This window comes from Vidua chalybeata, chromosome 2, assembly GCF_026979565.1.
Source record: "Vidua chalybeata isolate OUT-0048 chromosome 2, bVidCha1 merged haplotype, whole genome shotgun sequence".
Lineage (NCBI taxonomy): Eukaryota > Metazoa > Chordata > Aves > Passeriformes > Viduidae > Vidua > Vidua chalybeata.
In genome coordinates, this window is record NC_071531.1 from 107,518,074 (window position 1) to 107,544,236 (window position 26,163).

At 38.1% G+C, this 26,163-nt stretch overlaps 1 protein-coding gene across 3 annotated transcripts in view; it reads right to left on the reverse strand.

Moving 5' to 3' along the window:
• ROBO1 (roundabout guidance receptor 1) overlaps positions 1-26,163 on the reverse strand; it is a 292,679-nt gene that overhangs the window by 1,711 nt on the left and 264,805 nt on the right. For 2 of the 3 annotated variants that reach the window (XM_053934339.1, XM_053934338.1), the window contains 8 exons: positions 22,648-22,983; positions 20,073-20,180; positions 17,266-17,410; positions 16,707-16,958; positions 12,522-12,931; positions 10,641-10,793; positions 2,050-2,358; positions 628-830 (listed from right to left, as the gene is read on the reverse strand). In XM_053934339.1, coding sequence (XP_053790314.1) covers positions 628-830; positions 2,050-2,358; positions 10,641-10,793; positions 12,522-12,931; positions 16,707-16,958; positions 17,266-17,410; positions 20,073-20,180; positions 22,648-22,983 — 1,916 coding nt within the window. The remainder of the gene's footprint in view (positions 1-627; positions 831-2,049; positions 2,359-10,640; positions 10,794-12,521; positions 12,932-16,706; positions 16,959-17,265; positions 17,411-20,072; positions 20,181-22,647; positions 22,984-26,163) is intronic. The other variant, XM_053934340.1, reaches the window with a different exon arrangement.

A 26,163-nucleotide genomic window follows, 5' to 3' on the forward strand; every position in this document is an offset into this window, starting at 1 on the left:
TAAAAAAAGAGGACATGAATTACTACATGTTAACCTTTATTACTTAAAATTTGTTTTACATACTTTTTAGAGATTTTCTACCTTAAAATGATAATTCCTACTTTAAATTATGCACAGCAGTGCGACTGTGTGTTGGCCGCCCTTTCTACAGTAAGTATTTAGATTAAATCAATATCATTAGACAGGAAAAGTAAAGAAAAAAGTTTGCATCTTAATATCTAATAAAATACAGAATAATAAAAAACAGAATCTAATAAAATTTAAAGAATGATAAACTGTCAGAAGATGTGAAAGGCAATGTCATGGTGTTCTTAGATGCTCTAGTTCTTTATTTTCAGTTTTGAAAGAATATGAGTAGTGTAAAGTGCTCTTCAAACTATTGTATTTCTGCAATTTCTGTTCCATAAGTTTTACTGTGGAGACAATTACATTATGATATGACTTGTTTTTTATGTTTTGACACATTCCTAGATTGTTTACTTAGATTGGGGATTACATTAATGGACAGATAAATGCACTAAATTTCCTGAACAGAAATATTTCTGGTTCAAAAGCGTTTTTTCCTGACATCTGTCTAAAAAAAAACAGCTTTATTGTAGTCATCTTCAGTATTACAACTGCAGTTACCTCCATCTCTTCTTCTTCTTCCTCCTCTCCTTTTTCATAGGCTCCCAGTACTTGCATTTCTGCAACATTCCTTCGGGCTAGATTTGCTTGATCTGCCCTCTGTCTGCCTCCTGAGCCTCTTGACGACATGGAGCTGGAGGAGCTGGGATCTCTAGGATTATTTGATGTTGGAAACGTTGGTCTAGAATATGGCAGGATGTCCTCTGTGTAATTAAATGCATACATTGTTATGTTTACAAGCCCAGAGATACTGTGAACCTAAAATTTCTGCATGCAGTTGATTTACTTTTTATGATTCTCAGGAGGTTTAAGTTGATGCCTAACAAGAACATGAAATATGCTGCTTCCAGAGCAGCATTATGGAAGTTTTCTCAAGGAAATTTATAGTCTTTACATGGTAACATTCACTACAGAAAAACTAATTCATGATTAGTGTCCATTTCATTTCAATTTAGGATCCCTGGTCTATGTTCTACAGGAAAATGAAAAAAACCCACTCCCTGTAGTATATATTGGATATGACAGAGTAGGAGGAAATGAGAATACAAGTATCATACAAGGAACTCACTCCATCTAAACGCTGGACCCTTCATTTCTCAGGCTGAATTTGAGACCCAATCAGTGGCCATGCTTTAATATTTCACCACCATCCTCTACGGTAGCATTCTAGTAACTTTTCTCTAAAGCAATCCACTGTAATCAAACTTTTATTCATGTGCCCACTTAACCAACTTAATACCCAAACATCCTTGATGTTATCCCTAAATACATGTACATAGAAAGGACCAGGCATTTGTATAAATCTGTGCTCTTGGTGAACTCTTGACATGTCCCATTAATTAGTAAACTTATCACTTTCCATATATAAGAGATTTCCTTGATCAGGTCTGGCTCATATAATGCTCTGTGGGTTAGTATTTATACTTATTCCACAACTACTAGGGCTTTCTTACTCTTGAAACAGGACCATGTTATCATTCTGGCTCTTTTGTCCTCTACAAATTGGCAAAATGGGCCAAGTGTTGATCCTTTGGCTGGAAAGTTAAGTTTCTGACTTACAGAGCTACTGTCTGACTTCACTCAGTCTCCTTATGAACCAGATTACAATTAGATACATTAAATATAACTAGACTACAAGTGTATGGTAGGAGCAGGGATACTGATCCTTACAACTCTTAAGAATATTTCTTTTTGGTTTCCTCCTCATTAGCTTTAATACATGACAAGTCTAAGGGCAGCAAAATAGAAAAAGAATGTTTTGCGAGCTTGTAGTAAGCTTGCTTAACCCTAACAAGATTCTTCAGTGTGACCCATATTTAACACCACAGTTATGATAGCAGCTCTAATTTCACATCACCAGCCTGCAAAGTTCCCAGCGACCAACACCCAGCACTCCAGCCAGCCCCGGGCAGGCAGAATGACCTTGAAGAAGATGACTTTTTGCTGGTGCGCCGTCTCGTTTTGGTGCTTTGCTCGCTCGCGGCTTGCCGTCGCCTGGCTGCTCCAGGGGCTCCCTGCGCTCCCCCGAGCCCGTCCGCAGGTCGGGATGCTGCCTGCCCTCCGCCCCGTCCCTGCCCTTGTAGCTCGCTCCCTTCCTGTCCGCCGATCTGTCCGTCCTCGCGTCCATGGAGGCGAGCTTGGGCAGCAGCACCGGCCGCACCTCCAGCTGCGCCTTGGACTGCGCCGTCGGGGACTTGATGGCTGGAGGTGGCACAGGAGGAGGGGGCAGATCTGTGGGGATGAAAGAGAAGAGTAATTACGATGGCATCGCACACTAGTGAAATTAAGAAATAATATTTGACTTGAACTGAAGAAACAGATGCTCTTGTTTACTTTCCGCCCTCCCTGTGCCCTCCTCTCTTCACCACAAAAAGTATTATGTTACTGTTGAAACTGCTGATGGGGATTTTTCCAAAAGCTTGAGCTTTAAAAACATAAAGGCGACCTCTCCCTGCCTTTTCAAACCACAGTATTTTCTTAAAAATCATTACCAAAAACTGCAATAAACTTTAGGCACTTGTATATCAGTTATGGATACCAACAAAGAGTTAAGGATAATAACATATCCTCCCTGACATTTGTAATTGTTTGCTAAGTCCATTCAAGAATACAGCAGCTTGTGCTGCAATTGCTCAAGGTCTTCAGTGTAGTGAGCATTAAAGCAAACGAGCTGGGATGTAAGATCGTGTATCAGATGCATTGCTGTCATATGTAAGGATAAACTATATGTATTATTGCACTCTTCTTTTAAAATAGTAACTTAAAATAACACTCATATCCTTGATGTCTGTGGGTATGTCGTGACATATTAAAACAGAAAAAATCACAGTCAGCCAATGAAATAATAAGCTCTCAGAAAAAAAAAACAGAAAAAAAAGAAGAAAAGACACACAAAGACTTCTGGATTCGTCTCTTTAAATTAGCACATCTTAAGGGGTTCTAAAATTCCGAACATTTTAAAATACTATCTATAAAGCACACACATTATTTACTTCATTATATTTTTTTATTCCTGCATTAGGACATAGAACTAGAATATGTAAAATGTTCATCAGAATACAACAGTGCTCTGTGGAATATTAATGAGAAGAAAAATATATAGGAGTCAATCAAGGAAGTGGCAATACAAAAGCAGTTCACAATAAAGCTATAGGCACAATTCACATGGATTTAAGAGAACAACAGGTTAAAAAAAGTGAGATGAGGTTAATATTATCAAGTGGAATTGCTAGGAAGAAGCCATCACTATTAACAATTGAAACTTCAGCATTTTGTAATAGTGTACTTTCTACTTCCACAAAAATCAGGGAGCAGCTGTGTTTTTCAAGCACCATCACTATATATACAGCTAATTCTAAGTCTATATTAAATAGAATATTTCAACTTAAATTTACCTAAATTGGGCCAAAAATAAAGGCAGTAATCCTGAGTAAGAAAAAGTAGATATCTAATATAGAAGTTCAGATATGGCAGATGCCAGACATTTTAGAGAGGTTTTCCAGTGACACAAAGCATGAGTGAAAATGCTTTCCAGCCCTGTGGAAAGACAGAAGCAATGCAGAATTCATTGCTCTGTGTAAGCTTACTGGGAACCATCCACCACATTCACCTGGTGACGTATCTTGGAATTATCCTTCACCTGTCTTAAACAAGACTGGAAATGTTATCAATTGCCTGGACTGGAATGATGAGGAAGAAAGATGTCAAAAAGTATGGTTCATAAGGTTGGACATACTTCAGGGAAATTATATCCTGCTGCAGTAACTCTAGTGTATTGGTGGAAAAAAACCCACAACAAACAAACAAAGCAAACAAACAAAAAATCCTATCAGAGTAGTTTGCTTGTTGAATATTAGCAATTTTGGAGAGCAGCTAAAGGCAAACAATTGACTATTGAGACTTAATTTTGAGTATCTACCTAACACTCACTATTTGCAGGTATCTTTTAAGAAAAAGGACTGTTATTTTCAAAGCCTAAAAAGGCATAATGTAAGCCTGGATAAAGTAAGTGGCTGAATCTAAATGGAGGTTTAGATTGGATATCAGGAAAAGGTTCTTCACCCAGAGAGTGGCTGGGCACTGGAACAGGCTCACAGGGAAGCGGTCACAGCACCAAGCCTTACAACATCCTTGGCAAGAAAGCACAGAATCATTTATGCTGCATTCTTCTGTTATCTGTAACTCTTAAACACAGTTTAGAGAGGCAACCTCAGTTCAGTATACAGCCTCAGCAGTGAAAGTCTGTAATTCCAGCCATCAGCATAGCACTCAGACTACCTCTTCTAAAAATGTCTAAAAATGCTCTTTGGTGGCAGGTGAAGTCCTTCCACCAAAAGGCAAATCAAACTATTTTCACTGGGCTGCCCAGCCCTATAGATGCAAATTTGAATTTCTGGATCACTAAGATCCATAGCCATGTGATCTTAAGAGTCAACCTGCTGCAGAAAGTGTTGTTCTGAAGAGGTATATAACCTCTCACAAATCAGCAATCATGTGAAAATTCATGTGAAGTCTGCCTAAGACCTCAGAGTTGTGTGTAATATGTTCCTTGAAAGCCCAGTGCATAAAACCATGTCAATCCAGACTAAAGCTTATTGAGCACAAGAACTATTCTTCCAAAGCAAGGCTGAAGATGGACCCCACCCCTCACAGAACACTGTTAGCAATTACTGAACATGGACAAGGATTAAAAAATAAGACAAATTCTAAATTGGCCTGTGGAGATTCCGACAATTCTTTCCTTCCCAAGGAAAACTTTCTTCTCACAGTATGTCTTCCCTCAGAAGAGGACACACTGACTCAAAAGTGGATGAAGATACTCAAACTCAGAACTGTAGACTTCTGGAACCAGTGCTTTTCTTTTAACACACTCTGGCTGGATTTGTCCTTATCTCAACCCTTTGGGGTGCGTGTCGGGCACCAGAAAGGACTGTCATGGAGATGAAATTCCTCTCAGCCACTCACTCAACCTTCCACCTCTCTTCTGTCACCCCAGTGGAATGGGAAGGACAATCAAAGTAAAAGTTTTATGTTGAGCTAAGGACAGTTTAATAATTGAAACGTAAAATAATACAATTCATGGTAAACAATAACAATAATGATAACAATGGGGGGGAAAAAATGATGCACAATGCAATTGCTCACCACCCACTGGTCACCCAATTTGGTCACCACCCACTGACCAATCAATGCCAGACCCCCTTCCTGAACCCTTCTGGGTAAATCCCCAGTTTATATACTGGACACAACATTCCATGGTATGGATCATCCCCTGGGTCAGTTCGGGTCACCCATCCCAGCTATGCTCCCTCCCAGTTTCTTCTGTGCACCTCCTCACTTGGCAGAGCATAAGATGAGAAAAAAAAAGTCTTTGACTTAGGATAAACACAACTTGGTAAAAAAACATCATCAACACCATTGTTATCCTGATCCAAAACAAAGCCCTGTACCAGCTGCTGAGAAGAAATTAACTCTATTCCAGCTGAAACCAGGACAATGCAATATCTTGTGTCTCACATGCTCCACTCACTTTCTCTTCAGTAAAGCACTGAATAGCCCTTCTCTTGAACCTGCTGATGTAAAGGGAGTGTAGATATCCAACATCAGCCTTTTCAGCCTCCCTTGGAGCCAGTGTCCAGCAGATGTGCCATGGCTGAATGAATACTGAAGGGAAGGAACATTCCTGTGGCCTGTTAAATAAAGCTTGGAACAAATGACTTTGTTCAAGAATCCTATACAGCTACACAGGACAATGAACAAAGTGGTGTTGAATCTTGACTATGGAAAGGGAAGATGCACTGATATAAAATGTTTCATAAACTGGCAGCAGCTCAATGGTACAGTAATAACTAAAGAAAATTGATATTCGCTTTCAAGAACATTTTTGCAACCTGCAGGGAAACTATAAAAATCTTCATTATAACACAGTACTTCTGACTGAGAAGAATCCTTAACAGAGAGAAAAAAAAAAAATCCTTTTCAGAGGTCAACACTATTAAACCCCTGTGGTATTTATTTTAACAGTTCAGATCACAGAGAAAATCCAGATTCAATCTGCCTCCTCGAGTACAAGCCGGTACACTTCTTATTAAAAGCAAAATGGAAGCTTCCATTGTAAGGAATAAAAAATAAATCACAAAGCAACATCAAACCAATAGAAAGAATTCAGAAGTATTTGTTAAAGGTCAGCTGCTCACATGTTTCATTCATGTCTATGTATTACTGTTATCCTTCTTCCCATGTAACTCAAACAGTTAATGGATGCCATTTCATAGCTCAGCCTATGGAAGCCTATGGAAACCTTCCATAGGTGTCTTTTGAAAGGAGAGATAATTTTCTAAATGAGAACACATACAGGAACCATGGCATAAGCTAAACTGCATTGAGGAAAAATAATATGCTAAATTAGTTTAACACTAATGTGGAGAAAACACAAATAAGGACAAGAAGATGAATTTTAAGTAGTGACCAATGAGGGAATTAGGTTTCATTAGGCAACTCTCTCTTTTAAACTCTAACAAACTGCAGATTTTTTCAGTTGTACCCTGAAGAAAGCAGCAGTTATAGATTTGATGCAATAGTGAAGAAGACCCCTGGAAGTGTTCAAGGCAAGGCTGGATGGGACTCTGAGCAACCTGGTCTAAGGTGTCCCTGGCCATGGCAGGGGGCTTAGAACCAGATAATCTTTGAGGTTCCTTCCAACCTAGGCCATTCTATCATACCATAAGATACAAAGTGAATTTTTAGTCTATTTTATGTTCATGCTGGTAGGCAAAACTCCAGATTGTTTCTAACTTGAAAAAACCTTAGACAGCATTTAAGATTTCCAGACACATAATAATCTGAGCTATTATTCATGTAGTGGTTTTCATGCTTTGTCTCTCAAGAAACATGGCTCACACTGTACACAATAACTGAGTGAACAAATTCATACAGCAAAACCCAATGTGATGTATAAAAGCTGTGGCCTGCTGCCTTTTTTTTGTACATTCGCATAATTATCAAAACAATTTTCACTCCACAAAACCTCCCTCAAGTAAAAAATTCTGTATTTAAAAAATATAATGGACTCAGAAGTAAGGACTGAGAAGAGGACAAGAATCTGAAAATTATTATAATTCAATAACAAGCTGATTTTTAGCAGAGTAAGAAATGCATTCCTACTTATTTTGTACCTTGCTAAAATTTGCTTCATACAGAGTAGATTGTTTTGTACTGCACAGGCAGAGGGAGACAAAAGCACAAATGGTGTTGGCATGCATAAAGGCTTAACATTTCCAAGTGAAAATTCAAGGAATATTTGGCAGATGTTCAACTGCCTTTTGTGAGAAATTCAGCTGCCCTGACATCATGTCATTGGTAACACAGCTAAATAACTCAGTTACAGTCTCAGCCAGTTAGTTGCAAAACTGTTTAGTATTTTTTCCTCACTCAGAGATTTAAAGAAGAATCAGGATTTAAAATCTCATGTGAACTGTGAAAGGCATAATTTCTATTGAAAGACCTACTGAATCAGAACAATGGCAAAGTACTTTTATCCTTTTAATCTAAATGCTTACAATTCTAGGGTTTGTAACAACTGATAAATCAATTCAAGACAGTTCAGAGGAGAGTCTCCCATATATATTTTTAGAAAAGACAAATGTATTCTTTTAAAGTTTGGTTTTCTAAATTAAATATGTAAGTAGGTCAGTCTAGGTTGAGAAGGAGGGTACCTCTGCTAGTTGGTTCCTGTAATGCATTCTTAGTAAACTCTCCTAAAAGGCTAGATGAAGAGCAATTAAAAATTCATACATTTTAATCCTTACCACCTACTGAGCAAAGATTTTTAGCAACAAATATGAAGAACATTTCACTGCCTGGATGACTGTAAAGGAAAAAAACAAGCTGAAATCCCATCCCACATAAAGTTGCAACCGACTTGAACTAATGCTCACAGAAAATACAATATTGTTACTACTTGGGCATTGCAGAGTGGATCAGAGCACTCATTTAAAAATATGTAGTAGGAGGCCTTGTATTGCTAAATTAGTAACAAACACACCTTAGAAAGACAACCACTTTCACAGATTTGTCTGTATGAAGAGAATAAAAAAGAGAATTTATAAAGATTTATATATATTGCTGTTGATAATACTCCTGGCATTTTCAACTATTCATGAAAATCTTTAATTTAGTTATATAACCTTCCTGTCAACTAATAATTTAAATTCTTCATTACACTTGTATTTCATAGAAATATTAGCAAGTATTAATTCAGGTAATTTGGGAACAGTAGAAAATTCTTTATATGCAGTTCTTCAAAATTCCATTTCAGAGGCTGAGAAAGTAATGAAGGAAGATATTTTTCTCTTTTTAGTATTTATTAAATAATTCTGATTTTTTTTCCCCAATACTACAAACACATATATGTTCACTCGTTATGAGGAAAAAAAGCAACTCTGTATCAGGCTCTCCTTTATAAAAAAATATAAATGATAGTCATCAAGCCAGTATAAAAACCTAAGTATATCTCAGAAAGGTCAATTGTGCTTAAATGTTTCATTCATGCATCCATATCACTTTTCTCCACTAAGGAAAATAATTACTTTATGTTACTTTATAGCTAATTCTAAAGGGTCACAATTTATTGAAATGAATGGTTAGAATCTACAGTAAGGTTCCAAATATACTTATGCAAATACACTGAGGGGAAAAAATAATAATTAAAAAAAAAATCAAAACCAAACAAGTCCTTCAACCTTTGAACTAGATTTTATTAGATCTGCAGGAATTAAAGCCATAATTTGCTATTCCCTGAATGACCACACTGTATTGCACTATAAAAAGGTTAGTGGAAATTCTTATCTAATTAGAAAATATGCTGAAGTAAGCAGGTGCTACATAGCACAAAACAAATATTGATCATGACTGTCAAATCTATATTGCAATATCTAATGACAATGGCTCTATGATTTAACTCTGTATAACTACTTTCACAAAAAACCTGTCATCAAATACAGGCCCATCTCTTATTTATCCCCGTGTTAGAAGCAAATGGCCACATAAAACACATTTATTTATTTATTTCTGATGTTCTAGCTATTGTGTTTGTATTGAGGCTTGATGCTTTGCCAATTATTCAGTTAAGAGCATTCTCTTCAAGAGAATAAAAGCTGATAAAATATCAATAAAAAATCCTGTGAAACACCATTACAAGAGTCTCATAAATGTAATATTTCTGGTACAGTTTTGGGATTACACCTTGTGTTGTCCTTTCACAGAAGCAAACATGCACAAAAGCACTGTAATAACCTCTTGAAATCAGATAATATTCCAACAGCTCAGTTTCGCTGACAGAAGGGGCCTGGGCACAAGCCAAGAGGCCCAGGTGCACTGTGTCATGCCAGCATTTAATGCAGCCTAATATCAGATAGATGCTACTGAGAGAAAATACTCCGAATAAAGTACAGATAATAGCACGGACAACCACTCATTGCTAAATTACTTCTGCTCATCGTGCTTTGAGCTTTGTATTAAATTTTTTCGTCAAGTGGCAGGAATCACAGGGAGAAGTGGTTCAAAACTCCCTTCTTGTAACCCTGGATAAGGATCTATAATATTAGCCTTTCATATGATAATGGCAAATGATGCCCCTCTTTGAAAAATTTCAGGCTGGTAATGAAAGTCCTAATCAGATTGTTGTTGCAGAGAAGCAGGAGGTAGGGAGCTCTGCCCTTCTTTCCTTTTCCCTTCCCTCCCCTCCCCTCCCCACCCCCCACATCTCCCTCCAGTTAGCAAATTCAGCAAACTTGACAAGATGGGTTAAGTCTTGGGGAATTTATCTTACATGAATTTCCAACAAAGCCCACGGATTGTTTTATACAACTGGAAGGCAGTGCTTTAATAAAAGCTGCACCACCTGAGGCATTTTCATTAAAGGCTCTCTCTAGACAACATCACAATGTTTGCATTATCATCCTACACCCCCAAGAGAATACAAGCACTACCTTTTCAGCAAGAGTTGATATTGTGTGTGAAGGCACGAGAGAAGATGATTAGATTTCGCTTTCACTCACAAAGTTACCGCTCGCAACAATGCAGTGGTCAGGATTACAATTCACTGAATTTGTGTTGTCCACCATTTGAACGGTGAGTTGTTTTTTTTCAGGAAAAGACACATTCTGAAGGTTTTAATAGTCAGTCACATGAGCGAAGACTTTAATCCTAACCACACATTATTCTCAATGACTGTACTATTTAAGCTATCTGGGCTCTTAACTAATGACGGTAATTAGCCGATTAGGACACTATAGAAAACAGGTGCAAGGCTCTGGAGTGGCAGCATCAATGCACAGTATTAAGGATCTCTGGCATTTAAAATGATTAAACTGTTCAGTGTGTTTAGCAACAGGAAACACAAATCACTGAATTCTGAAACACAGCGTTATCTCTGTGGAAAAATTTCACGCGCACGCACTGAATGCATATTTAGAAAGGTTCACTGAGGCTTTCACCCCTTTCAGTGGACTCACCATCTGTGTAGACTTCTCTGCGCAGATGTCCTGGCTGGTGTTTTTGCTTTTTGGCAGGTCGGACCTTCTGTATTACAACAGCACTCATGTTGCTGTCGGTAGATACAGGGCTGGTGGGTCTGGGACAGTGTGATGCATGAAAATGTCTACGGCCTGCAAATGGTTATTGAACAACAGCAATTATTCTTCTTACCTAAAATAAGACCTTTCATACTTTCACTTTTCACATCAGAATGCTCTAGCTGTACAAAACCTAAAAATACACTGTTGGAACAATAGTAAAGCTCATCCAGTTTTAGAATCAGCTGTAACTAAATCGAAGCATTTGCTATCCTATCATTAGGCAGGCTGGCTTGGTTGCACAGAAATTATCCAGCTGCTTGGTAGCTGGTAGCTCCTGCCCCAGGAGCACGAAATCCATCAGCAGGCAAGCACAAGCAGGATTCCCACCCGGCCAGTTTCTGGAAAGAGCACCATGTTTCCCTTTCAGGTTGCCCCTCCCCTAGCTTGGGCTGCACAAGGTCATCCCTGCCATAAGAAGAGCAAGTGAGCAGCAGGTCACGGGTACAGAAGTCCCCTCTGCCACTTGGAGTGAATTTTCAGGAATGCATCGAGGATGGATGGCTGGCATTTTATCACAGACTATTTGCAGATAAGAAGTGCCATATTTTTAGGACATGCAGTCAGGCACACATAATACCAATATATATATAAATCATTGTATAAAATGAACTTAACTGTTGCAAAAATATTAGCAACAGGATGTAAAACACCTTTTCTAAATATGTAAGTCTCTACACATATTTATAGGAATTTATTTGTACAAAATGGATAAAATCCTGGCCCCGTGGGGACGAATAGGAGTTTTGCCACCTACTTCAATCGGTCAGGATTTCATCCAAAATTACTAAATTACCTCCCCTCTCACTCTTCATGATGAACAGCTGTGTTGAAATGAAACAAAGGACTGTTAACTGGGAGAGGATATCTGAAGTGGGAGGCAGGTTGAAAATCTGTGGAGTCAGGGTGGACACAGTTGTGATAGAGTACCTCTTCTGCAGGTCTGGCAGTTTAACAGGATTGATTGTCAAAACATTCATGGAACTGCCTGAAACCTGCATCCCAGCCTGCTGTATTCTTAGTTTTTAGATGAAGTGTAACAATATCCATTTGGCCTAGTAAGGTTACAGATTATCTGTATACATCCAGTGCTACTAGTATCCAGTATGTTGTAAAAAATGAAATATTTCAAATATCATGTTTTATATGTTCAATGGTGTTTCAGGAGAAAGGAAAACCGAAAACACAAACATATGCATAAGGCCCTGCTGCTTATGCATAATCTATAATTTAAAATGCAACTCGTAACAGCTATCAAAACATGAAACCAACACAAAGGCAATTCATCCCAATAACACAACAGTAAAAGCCTGAACAGAATTCTTAAAAAAAAAAAAAAAAAGGAATTAAAATCCAGGGAAAATATTAATCTAAATGTTTACTATTTATTTGGACATTTCAAGAGAGAGGGATTAAACCTTCTCTTGTGACTGAAACATTCTTCAGAGTAACTGAAAACACTGCGAGCCTTATACTGGGAAAAGACAGACTTCTCGAATCCTTTTTTTTCCCCCCCTCATTCAGTTCTGAGTGTAAATCCACCAGCAGGGTTGGTGTTTGTCTGTGATCAGTGAGACCAAAGAACAAGGAACTACTTATGAAAAACACCATAGAGCAGCAATTTATTTGAACTGTTTCACCAAAACTCCTTTTCTGCCTCTTCCTGACTTCTAAACATTTCAAGAACAGGAGTTCAGAAAGCGCCTGTGGACAGGTTCATTTCACCTTTTTGGTTCTTGCATGGAGCAGAGGACAACTCACCTCCTGCTGCCTCGTGCATTTGCCGTCTGGCCACTTTGAGCCCGGCGTACTCCGCGGCTGCTGCGACGGCCTGTGCAAAATCGGCATCGGTGAAGAACGATCCGTCGGAGGAGCTGACGCTGGAGCGCCCGCTGGAGATGTTGTCTTCTTCAGAGGCCGAGCCCCAGCCATTGATCATGGACCCTGTCACGGAGCTCTCCAAATCCCCAACGCTGGAGGCAGGGGTCTGCTCCAGGCCACGCAAAAGGAGCCTCCTGTTCTGCATCTTGGCAACCTCTATATCTGCCTCGTCCTCCTCCTCTTCTGGGGCGTCAGTATCCATGTCAGAGACCAAGGGCCCTGAGATGTATCCATAGGTATGTGGTGGGGAGATGGGCCTTGGAGGGGGTGGAGGACTCACAGGTTGACGTCTGCATAAAAACACAAGGGTGAGAAAATTGAAATCACGTAACGAAGTCAGAGGAAACAGCAGATTGATGAAAATATTTTTTTTATTTCCCAGCAAGCTTGGCCGGCCTTTTTAAATCAACCTAGTTTATATCTGAAACACTCAGGTTTGTTTTTTTAATTTATACTTTTGCTGTAAATCAGAACTGACAGCTATGTAGCTTGAAATCTATCACAAAGAAGTCTGATTTTTTTAATACGGTTCCTCTATCACTGACTTTAATGATAAAGCTGTTCATTTTCCCTAAATAACACATGTAGAGCTAAGCAAAGAGTTGGTCAGACACAGATCATGTGGCTATTAAAAAAATTATTTGTGCACCCTTGAGAGTATAAGCAAAAGAAATAACGGTAAACATATAGCTTGAAAATATCGATGCAAACAGATGCATCTATCCAAATAGATTGCTCCATTATCTTCCCTCCACCCACCTTGGTGATTCAGAAAGATATGAAAAGAGAGACTGCAATTTCATTATTTTTTAAATTGATCTAGGTGATGAAACAAAAGAATTTTCCACCATACTGTTAGTTCTAAGCCTTAGGGGTACCAACATATATACAGAGGTATAGGTTAACTAACTTTGATCTTGTCAGTAATGGTATCTCCAACTTAAGGAGGCAAAGTATAAGATATCAGATCAATGCCCAAGATTAGTTAATACTTCACTCAGAAGTTCCAGGTATCAATATTGTCAACAGTTCTTCATGGGGCCACAGACACACTCTTTAATTTCCATTTGTTAGGCAAGAAAACACACTTTCTGCAGTAATGGTTCTCCCATTCTCTGTTGGCCGTGCTCACCAGGAATTTCTACTGCAGTCTCCTTTGAAAAAAATTTCGAAGTAATTTTCCTTTGTCAACTTTGCCCTCTTATTATCTCATTGAGAAATGGTGACTCTCATGGTTAAATCTACTCTTTTGTGTGGGTGACATGCAATTTTGTTTTTGTTTTCTGTTTTTTTTTTTTTTTAAGATTTTAATAAATGGGAATACATATTGATTTTGGAAAGAAATGTAAGCAAGGAAAGACCTAATACCCTTATAGCAAGAGCAAACTGGATCCTCCCTGGACTATATTATTATTGTTTTTCACTTGCTGCATTAAGTACTGAACAGAATGAAAAATAGGGATAAATATTAAATAATCAGTTTTTAACAGCACCTCCAAATCCCAGGAGCTGTTGCTGCCTGTAATCTGTACCTGCTTTGACTAGAGACCTTGCCCAGTAAAGTCTTACGGCCTTAATTTAAAGCTCTTGTGACAAATATCCTTGTGATATATTTGTCTATTCTCTAGGTTTTGGTATTAGAAGACAGGGAACTGGTTACAAAATATGTTAGGGTTCTTGAAAATGTAGTTTCACTGCCAACCTTTAGGGATAGGCTAATTGAGAACAGCTGGTTCACGGCCATACAGAATTAGCAATACTTTCCCTTTATCTGATGCAGGTTCTCACTTTCACAGTGACATTGTCTCCTGTCTCAGCTCTGGGTTCAACATGATACCACCTGCTATCCCACTAAATCTTTAGGTTTTTTCTCTGCTTTTTGACTCTTCCAGACCACAGGTTTGTATTTCAGTTCGCTTACCAGACAGAGAAATATTACAGTACACCCTCACCATCAGAATCCTATTCTAGATGCCTGGTTCTGACTAGCAAACGAAATAATACCCAGCAGAACTATGAGTAAAGCTAATAAAAAGTGTGACAAACAGCATTTCAGGCATTATTTTCACTACACACCATTTACCATTTCACTATACACTATTTACAAAACACCCGAAATCAATGTGGAAGGGCACCACTTGGAACGTATTCTTAGTCTGAAAGTATTGCCACACTACATTCGAGACAGGACCCCACCCTTCCAGAATGGGTTACAGCTGCTGAGCACAGGACACCCAATTCCTCAACAGCAGCCCTGGGTCGTATCAACACCAGCAGATGGAACAGGTAGTCAGCCAAGCCTTACAAATCAAATAAATAGGATTATAGGACTACTTTTAGACTGATGAGATGGATGCGGCAAAAAGAAAAGAAGAAACGTTTGGAAAAGTAAGATGGAAAAGACAAAATCAGTCACTAACAAATTCTAAGATTTTCAGCATATCTAGACTTGGCCATTGTAGGAGGGACAAAATAAATATACATTTTATTTTTTCAGTCCACAGAAAGAGTAAGCTGTATGCCCTGGGAGCTTAAATTGGAGCATCCTTCCAGCTCCCTCTGCCACTACATTTTGATGGCATTGATGGTGACCAGCCAGGAGTCTTCCTGTTGAGCAAACTTTCTACTGTCTAGATAGCTGCTGGCTGGTTCTGCATGTTTGTGTACATCTGCTTCTGTGTCTACTCCATTCTGTATGTCAGGACACATGTCCCAATCTCCAGAAAATCACAGAGATTCTGGAAAGTCACTCATGAGTATTGGTGACTTAGCTTTTCCCCTTTTCATTTGTGTCTCCCTAGTTTTACCTCTCAACCCAGAAAATTTAAGTGATTAAAACGAACACTTCTGTGGACCAGCGTACCAGGGCCAATGAAAATTATAGGAAAGTAGCCATCCAAAAATGAAAAGAGTGATTTTAAAGACTCAGGAAAATAAGGAAGAGGAAAGGAAAGAAGAGGAAAGGAGGAAAAGATACATAGTACATGTGTTACCATAAAGAGTAAAGGAAACAAACCAGATTAAGTAGTGGGGAGGTAAAGTAAAAGCAGACATAGACCCCTTTAAAAAAAGATGCATAACTACTGCCTACTTAAAAAATGGGAACCTTAAAGATGACTTGACTTTTAGAAAAACATTCTGGAAAACACATCTATAAATATCCAGTAACTTATGCTGAAAAATCAAAGCTTTACAGGCTACTTAGAAAAATCATATAAATTTCATTATAAGAGGTTTGCATTTTGCTAAAAATAGAAATTCTACATAGAATGCTACCGGTAAATTTATATATTTATGGCAATAAACAATATGTGCAAACCACTGGAGGAAAAAGATAATAAAAGCCCATCATTTGGGAGGGAATAGCTGTGCCTTCTTAACAAAAGCCAAGAGATGTAAGCATCATACATAAAAGGGCTCATTCAGAATTCACTGTTTTATGGGAGAGAAGCTGTGAGAGTTTATATGCAAAACAGTTATAAAAGCAACTCAGAGAAGAAACAAAATTTCCCTGTAGCAAATATCTGTCTTTATTAATGTTGGTCATTCCTTTAAATAAGGTTAGATGGAAATGTTAAGAAAATTTTGTAAGCACTAATTTCTTGTATTAGGATTTATGAGAGGAGCAAAATCTATAGGTTATATAAATTATATATTTATATATATTCATACATATTGGTGACAAGTTAATTGCACAGTTACTGTGAAATAATGCATGCTATTTTATGGTAATAATGCAGTAAATCTATTGGAAACAATGGAACTGTAATTATATGGTAAGCTGTGCTAACGATACCACTTTAATAACCTGATGACTGTGAATTTAACTTATGTCAGCATCATACGTACCCTAAAGTGATATACTGCATTTCTTCCCATGGTACAATAACAAAGCAACTTAATTACTTATTTCTTAGGTTAAAATAGTTCTAGCATCCTGGATTAGAAGTTAAATAGCAACAGAATAATGGGGAAATTGTTGGCCTCACTAAGTTCAACAGGAATTTTCAGTGGGGCTCGGATGATTCTTGTCATATCTCTCTCTCTACATTTGCATTCACACACCTCCGGTCAGGTTGGTGTTGTGTGTGTCCCAGATCCTCCTGACAGTCCTGTAACATGGGCTGGAGTTCTTCCTGGGGAGAGGGGGTGAGAGTGGCAGTTGACTGATGGCTATAGGAGACAGCGGCTGGAGAGGAAGCTGCTCCTCGGACAGGTGGAGTAGGACCTCGCTCATCTTCTTCCTCTTCCTCTAGCTCATCCTGCTGCAGATACATCCTTGCAGGTGGCACAGGACAAGGAATTTCTTGGTCATAGCTAAAATTAATTTTTTAAGAAAATAAGGACTTAAATTTGTACTGTGTAATTAGCATATCTGATACATGTATTAATAGCCCAGAAACAAACCATTGTTCTCTGTGCTCTTGAGAACAGCTCAGTAAGGATGTGCTGAGTGGATGCACACCACTGTCACTAAGTGCTCTCCAAATTGCCATGCTACAGCTCAATGAGCAGCACCAGAACAGTGCTGGAGGAAGGTCCCACTGCCAGCTTGTAGGGCAAATCACACTTCAATTAACTAGTGATTAAAGTGGGAGGTGCACAATGTCTTCCTCTTTCTTACCCTTCATCCACTGAAAGACTGTAATCTTCGCTGTTGCTGTGGGGAGGTGGATGTGCTGGAGGGGGTGGGAGAAGATCTGCCCAGTTCATGCCAGCTTGCTTGGGAGCCTTTGGGGTCCGAGCACCCTTCTTGTGTCCTTGACTCCCTGGGAATAAAAAGCAGCACATGTTTGTAATGCTTTGAAGTCTCTCCTCAGCACTAGCTATGAAAACCAAAACAACTTTAGTCCCTTCCCAGGTGCTCTTGCATTCTTTGAGAATTTACTGTTCTGCTCATTTTGGAGCAAATTGGCATTCCTCCTTTTTGCACTAGTTTGGTGCTTGTAGCTTCTTTGTAGAATTGATCTACATTTTAAGTGGTTGAATTTAACCAGGAACTTTACATAGCATGGAAAAGACACATGGGATACAAAATTTTAATTTTTAAAATAAACAGTCAAAATGCGATAAAACCATAAATGAATTTTACATGCAATGTCATTAAGAGTGAGCTTCCTACTTCTGTTAATTACATTAAAGATTATCATCTAAAACAAATGAGCTGTAGACATATTTTCTGAAGTGCCTTTATCCTATTTAATTGCTAGAACCTAAAATACAATATGATGCAGATATGATCTATTAAAGTTCTACTGTTGCATTAAGTCACTGAATATAGGTAATTTGTACTTGTCCACTGAAACATTTTAGGCACAATGAAATTACTACTTTTAGTCTAAATGGCAGGTGCAGTTGAAAATAATTGCTGGAAGAACAAAAATAACAGAAAAAAAAAACAGATTGATGAAGTATTTCACTAATGTTTTCAACTACTCTTACTGGAAAATTACAGCTCATAATAAAGCAATGAAGCTTTAACAGTTCAAACAACTGTGAATAAGACCAATTATTCAGGTAGTCGCAAATTTTAAGTTTGGACACGGCTAAGATGAGAACTGGCTCAACCATTGTTCCTTGGTGTATATATACATTTTAATCCCTCTTTGCTATTGTTACATCTTTATTATAGATAAACTCCTTTTACGTAGATTTTGAGTATGTTTTAGAATCCTTCACATTACTCTCTTAAACTGAGGCATGATTTTATATTGTCACAGTAAAGCATTATATACATGATTAAATATACTGCAGTGAGATTTAGGAAGGTTGGTTTTTTTCACTTCTGCTGTCTCAGATATTCCACTCTTACTGACAGTAGTTCTGGTTATTACTGTCGCACATTAGCTGCCAGATACACATGTTTTAGCTATGTTAAATTGTTTTTGTGGTATCTTAGTATGTCAAACAAGACACTAACTATCCCAAGGCGACCTGCATTCTGTATCCTCAGCACCATGACATATACATTGCTCAACACAATTAATTTATGAATTACTTTGGTCACCTTTCTTCATTCCTGCTGGAGTCCTTGGCATAGGACTATAAATTGTTAGTTATGAATAACCCTAATAGGTATCAGCATGGAGAACACCACCCTCTCATTTTTAATTTGCATGGTTCATACTCCTGAGATGTTTCATGCTGAATTTCAAGTCTTAACATCATTGAACACAGGCTCAGCACCATCTCCTGATCTTTTAGACCTGGGAATGGGCAAAAGGCTGCCTCACAGAACAACACCTGGGAGACAGCTGGGAGAACTGGGAGCTGTGCTTATCTCCTCCCAGGCACTGAGAATTCAGATCATCCAGAGGCACAGCAGAGCTCATTCACATATTTATGTCTCTGCTGTGCTTTGGTCAGAATCAGTCAAGACAAAGCACAGGTTGGGATTAAGGCAACTGTACTCGCAAAGAAAACAGCAGAACAGAATGGGAAAAGTCTGCATCTTGATTAGTAGATGTGAAGTTCAGGACACTCATGACTGTGGCCATAACTCACCCTGAAATTGGTTTGATATAAATAAACACAGGCTAACTACCACACTTAGAGTAAAGCCCCAAACTAAGCCTATGTGTAGTTTCTGGTTTAGCTCATATGCCTCTACCAGAAATCAAACCTGGAAGTGAAAAGCTTATACTACAATGATAAAACATAACTTTCAAATTAAAACATCTTCTGTGGTCCCAAAGTACAGAGTGCACAAAAAGCTGTTTTGTTTCAAGATTTTTACAAAGGACTTTTAGATTGTTTGTACGGGAGATGCCAATGAGAAACAAAATTTAATTATCTACCATCTATATCTAAATGATGTACAAAAATAATTTTGTTAATAATTACAAAAATAAGCACATATAGTGACTGAAACATATAAAAATTTTATGTATGCCTGAATTTTTTTTTTACTCAATGAAATACATGGGTTTAATTTACAAAAATTAAAAACTTCTTAAAGCAGAGTTCTGTTGGGTATCACTCAACTGCTGTTTATCTTGAGCTGGTTCAGGAATTGGGTAAGTAGACCCAAGAGATGAAAAAAAAAATCACTAAAGTACAAGGAAGGTAACACATAAATTAAAATCCCTTTTTTTTTTTTTGGTGACATTTGGAAAGAAATTGTTATGACTTGCCCATCTGGAAAACACAACATTACCCAGTACACCATCAGCATTAGGAAATCCAACCGCTATTCGAGTTTATGACTTCCACAATTTCAGAAAATCAATTACTTAACTGACATTTAGATGACACTAAGCAATCCTGAGGATGCAACAGAAATACAGGCACCTATTGGGACAGTTTTTATGCTGTTCAACATCCACTGTCTGTGGATTCCTCCCCATCACTCCTTCTCTAAGCCCAGTAAATATTGCTACAGCATGCAGGCACCACAAAGCCTAAGGCTTGGAAAGCACTGCAGGTACTCACCAGATGTACTACTGCCTCTGTCTGAGCTGTTGTAGGATCCACCTGTATTCTGGTCATATGACTGGTTGTAGGGAATAGTTGGAGCAATGTTGTCATTTACTCGGTAATCTGCAAGTTTAATGGTATGGTTAATGCTGTCCTTCAGGAACACATCTACTTTTTATATACTTGCTTTATAACACAAAGTGAGATCTCCTTTAAGTAGTGAACTAGAAACAAATTCATTTTGTGAAGGAAAATCATCCTGCACTCATGTTTTAGTTTTATCTTGCCTCTTATTGTAGGCTTAGGGGAAAACATGAGAATTTAGTAGCTGCACAGCTAAAATGCAGTAAAATGGAATGCTGTGCACAGGGTTTTCAGCCTCTGCAACCATCAATTAATCTATCTATCTATTTGGTTACCTATCTGTCACCTGTATGAGCATTTTGCATACAAATACTGTCACCTTGACTGATTTTCCATGGTCTCTACCTAATTTATGCATGCAGGGCAACCAATGGACTGCAGTAACTACTTTTGGTATTTCAAAGGTGACACATCCACGTAGGAGTCAGCTATGTATGACAAGGGCTGAATGATCTGCTGAAGCAACAATGCTGCTTCCAACTGAATTTGGCTTCCAACAGAAGAAGTCTTTGTTTCAGGTCTGCTGGCTCCAAGTATATTTTTATTTACACTGGATCATGAAGGTTCTACAGGCAGGGCCTTTTTTGCTAATAGCTGTTACCATAACTTTGCTCCCCACTTCCAAAGCACTTGGTATGCACTTATTACTTTTAAATCTAGATCTGGCAATCAGATCTGTAAAACTTAATCAGAAGTAAAATATTCATCTGGTAGAACAATACCCTTGTGCTAAAAAGCAATTACAATTTACAGAGAACAGAAAAGAGGTAGGTTACTCTTCATACAGCAAATAAAACTGCGTCATAAACAGAACCACTGGACATAAAGTAGTGACAATGAAGCACAGCATGTAACTCATCAAAATAGTTACTTCCCATCACAAAAGCTACAGGTATAATCAGCAGCAAGATGGCTTTGACTTAGGAAATGAGAAAACCAAGATCAGAATATCGACTCATAAAATAGCAAATCAAAACAAAAATAAACAAAACTAAGAATTCAGTTCCCATCTGCTGCAGAAATGTTTGTGATAATGTAAGCATGGGAAAAAGAGCAACATGATAAATTTCACACTAGAGCGTATTCTGTAATAGTTTCTCAGCCTAGTCGCATTCCACAGACCACGCTGAAGCCCTACATACCGCATATGTTTACACAGAGGATAAACAGTAAATCAGCACTCTGAAATATGTATATATGACTGTCAGCAGACAATGCTTTAAGGGGGCCTTTCCACACTACAGTATGCTAGAGAATACGCAGCTGTAATATACACAATTTGAAAGATGCAGTATCTTCCAGCACATAAAAACCAAACATGTTTTAATTCCCAAAGAGGTACGTAATACACAGTTCATGAAAGAGAACAATTACAAAAAATACAGCTTTCACCCTCTAGTAAGGAGCCAAAACCCTTGAATTTTCTTTTGGCATGTTTATGTCAAGGGAAGGTGTGACATTTTATATTGCCCTTTGAACTCCTCTGTGAGTAGATGGGTCCAGTAGAGAAATCAATATTCCTGTAATGAAATGTCTCTTTTTACTGGATCACTTATCACTATGTGATCACTTGAATTACAACAATCCATGCAAAAGTTCCAAGTTAGAATGGGTCCAACTCCTAGGGATACTGTTTTGCAAATCAGGTTATTAAAAGAGGTTGCATGGTAGCCTGGAGGACTAGAAAAAAGAAATCACATACCTATTTCTTCCATCTCCCACACAGTATATTAAAGAAACATGCCTTCAAGGCCTCAAAAGCACATTCTGATGTTTCCTTTTAGCACTGAAATCAATTTATTTTTAGCTTCTGGATCCACAGACTTCAGTCAGGGTAATACAGAAATTTAGTTTCAAAAATTGTGTGTGGTAGCATTGCCTCTCAATATGAGAACTGAAGGCTTGCTAGGAACAAGTCTAAAATGAATTGGATCACTCCATTTGTGCCCCCAGTGTACAACACAATACAATTTTACAGAGTTTGATATGCAAAATTTCATTCGTTTACATGAGCATGTAGATTTAATGAGTCTCCATCCACGACTGGGAAGAGTGGGTTGACCTATTTAAAATTTAAGGTAGAGTATAATGTGACTACCATGCATCTGGCTTATGAATAAAATATCTGGCCTCTGTCCTAACCGATCCCTTAACTACTATTAAATTTAAATTAATCTCATATCCATAGGAAATGTATTTTATTTAACTCTTTTCTAAAGCTACAGCTTGTTATTTTTCACAATAAATTCAATATCAGAAAGGGTATCGTGGTGCTAATTAACTTTCTGACACTGCAAATGGTGTATTTCTGAATCTAAAGAGGCAGAAGTCTAAAAGCACCGCAGAAGCCTGTAATTGCTGAACCTGAAAGCTTTAGACTCCCAGAACCAGAAGGTCAAAACTCCTCTGATGCCTAAAGAGGAGAAACAAGCTAAAAGCTCTTCACCTTTGTTTAATTTGTTTTGCTCCATAATGTTGTACTGTATGGGTGGAACCTCTTGCTTTTGCTGAACAGAGGGTTTCCAGTGTTTCTCATTCGAGTCCCCGCTGCCATTGTTAACATTATTGCTGATATTGGACTGGATGAGCTGAGTGGTGGCATAAGGAGTGGGCTGCCCAGGCTGGCTGACAAATCTTCCGTCCTTTAGATTTGGACTATTGAAGGTTTTCATCTCATTGATTTTGTTGCTGAGGTCCACGTCCCCATATACAGTTGACTCAGGCAACATCAGGTTTGTCTGCTTGTTGTCCAGCTGATTGTTGTAATTTGCTATACAATCGGCTAACCACAGAGGAGAGAAAAGAGAAAAGGTCATTCTGTTCGCTCACACCAGACTTTCCATGAAACCCCCTCTAACATTTCCTCACTGCACAACTACCTGGCTTGAATCCATGTAGCAGACACACTGAGACAGAGATACTGCCATTAACAATATAATTTACAGAATATTATTTACCTTATACACTACTGCTCCAAAAGTAGGGTTCGCTGTTCTGATTCATTGTAAATTCAGACCTGCTGAATTACATCCACAATGACTTACCTTGCTGGGCTTTTCCATAGTGGCCATAAAAACATTCATGATTTTAGACATTATTCTCATAGCAATATAGATATTCAATTAGTAATTGTGATTAAAGTCACTTGCATTGCAAAGGAAATTCAACCAAAACTTAACAGCAGGAGTAACTAAATAAGAACTTCAACTCATGTCACCTCAACAGTATCTAGACACTCTTGTATTTGTGGTAAGAAATAGACATACAACAGCTTTCATAAAACAGACTTAGAAATGATTACATATAAGAGAATTAAAGAAAAACAGTACAATGCAAAAGGTAACTCAGTACCCAGTAGCAAGTCTTTATTTGATCATCGTTTGCTTGTACAATCTTATATTTTAATTTGAAACAAAAAAGGCAGAAAAGCAATCTGGAATTTTTGCTGATTTTCAGTTGCTTTGGATATTGCAAAATACGCAATAGCACAGTAATACATTGTCCTGTATGCTAAAGATATATCGTATAGACAGCATGAATCCATTCTTCTGACATTTACTGCATCCTGAGACCACACTTATTGCAGACAGTAAATTGACATGTGCTATGCTCTGGCCACTGCATGAAACAGTGTCCCTGCCTTGCCATGTTCTCTTGTCACTGCGTGACACATCCAGTGTCTTCTCTCCACATCCAGTCCACTGGGAGAATACTGAATGAAGTAAAGTAGTCTGTGGGTCAGCAGTTAGAAGGCTTAGTGGACCTAGAATTCAATGATCCTTAAGCAAAAATTCTCATTTTCCAGTTGATTAATGCATCAGTAATTACATAACACTCACCAGGAATATATTTTTCCTCTTTTAAAAGAAGTGGTATTTATGCTAATGAATTTGATTCAAAACCCGAAGTCCATTACCTGTGTCCACAATGAATTTACTGGAGAGGATGGCAAGTGAAACTACATACAGAATTCAAGATTTTACCATTACTCTTAATGAAACAACTAGCAAACATAGAGGATTTTCAATTCCAAAAACATTCCCTAACACATACATAATTTTAGAGATATATTACTCAAGAAAGGGGAATAAAATAATGCTTGTGTAAGAAAATCACCGATCCACATTTTCAGTGACTAAGGAACAATATCAGAACATGCCACATAGAACTTATCACTGCACATTTCATGCCCCCCAGCCTGTGGGTTTTTTTGAAGGCTTTACTGTTTGATATATTTTTCCTTCTTATGTGAGGTGTCTTTTACTGCCTCTGTTATTTATCACTTCACAGTCTTCAACTTTTTGATTTCTAGACTTTAAATGTTTTCATTTCTCTCACCTACTGCATACTAGTCTTTCCTCCTTTCCAAGTCTATTGTATTATACTAGGCAATAATATATGCAGTATATTCTTCACTCCTGATACGATACCTCAGGCTTTGCTACAATATCCTTGCAGAGTCATTTAGAACTTATGTTTTTACCTCCTTTCATTTGCAGCTACATCTGATTTGTGTGTGAGGCAATATAATCAATACAGTATATGCAGTAGGTACATTTTTTTACATAGACACATTATAATTCCTCATAGCAAGTACTTAAAACTGGCTTACCTATATATAACAGAAGATTTATCTAGTTAGAGTTTTTATGGCATCTACTTTTGGAACAATCGCTTCCCGTTCTGTAGACTTGGAAGACAGTGCTATACTTAAAAGCAATTAAAAATGCAACTACTTTGCATATTCACAGCTACTGAGGGGATATCCATCACTGCTGCTTCAGAGCATAAACAAGCCCATAATGACAGAATTAAGAAAATTTGGCAGAATTTCCAGGAAAGAGACCACTCTGAGCACATTGTCTGACCCGCAGTTCTATTTGAAAGGAAGGAAACACTTTGTGACAGAACCAAGCTTAATATGAAAGCTAAAACGAGGGAGAATCCACTGCAGTTCAATACAAGATGTTATAAATAGGTTGCAACCATAAAAAACATGCCTTCTCTTCCTTTTCTGAATTCGTTATTTACTAGAATTGCTATGTCAGTCCTTGCCACAGTGAACTATCCCTGAATCACAAACCTTTTTATACAGGTACTGGTGGACGTGATATCCTCAGCCAGACTGAGAGACAAGCCTCTAATGCCAAATTCTCTCACCTTGCTCTGAAGCAGCTGGCACTGGTCACTGTCAGACAGCATTACTGCAGGAGATGAATTGCCATTACTGCCACTCATGAATTACCAGCCATTTGAGCTGGTTTCACATTAATTACAGGAGGTAATGCTGCTTGGCACTTATGCGACTTCACACACTCCCCTCTGGATTGCTGGGACATGCTACTAGCAAAAACCAGCAAAACTTGTAGTAGAAAAGCCTTATTTCGTTCCTCATCAGTAACACAAAGTTAAACCAAAGGGAACCTAAGGTCTGTTTAAAACAAAATGTGCAACAATTAGCACTCTGAGATGTACTTCCTCAAAAGTGTTCCATAGAACTCATGAGGTTTTCTTCCAGAGCTCTCTGAGTCCTGCTCAAGCTCTCAGGAACTACCACTTAACCTAACATTTTGTAATTGCTTTAAGTGTGTGAAGTTAACTTCTTTATTCATACACCCTAAACAGAACATCAGCTATCCAATTTTGTTCAGAATGGCACTCAAAGTTCTGAGTGTGCCAAAACAGACTGACTGTTGCAAGCACTTTAGCAATGTTTTATTTCTTGCTTCCCATCACATCCAAACCAGAAGGAAAACCACATTAGCATCATTTTGGTCCATCCTTCTCCATGCAAGCAATGAGGATGTACAGAACAACCCAAAAAATTACCTTATCTGCTCTAATCAGAAGCCAAAATGTATTAGCTCAGTGTGAGTTTTGGCAGCATTTAATTTTGCAGGGGCTCCCTAAGCCTGCTACAAGTATCCAAAGAGTACCCAGAAAGGGTCCAAAAAGGGACCAA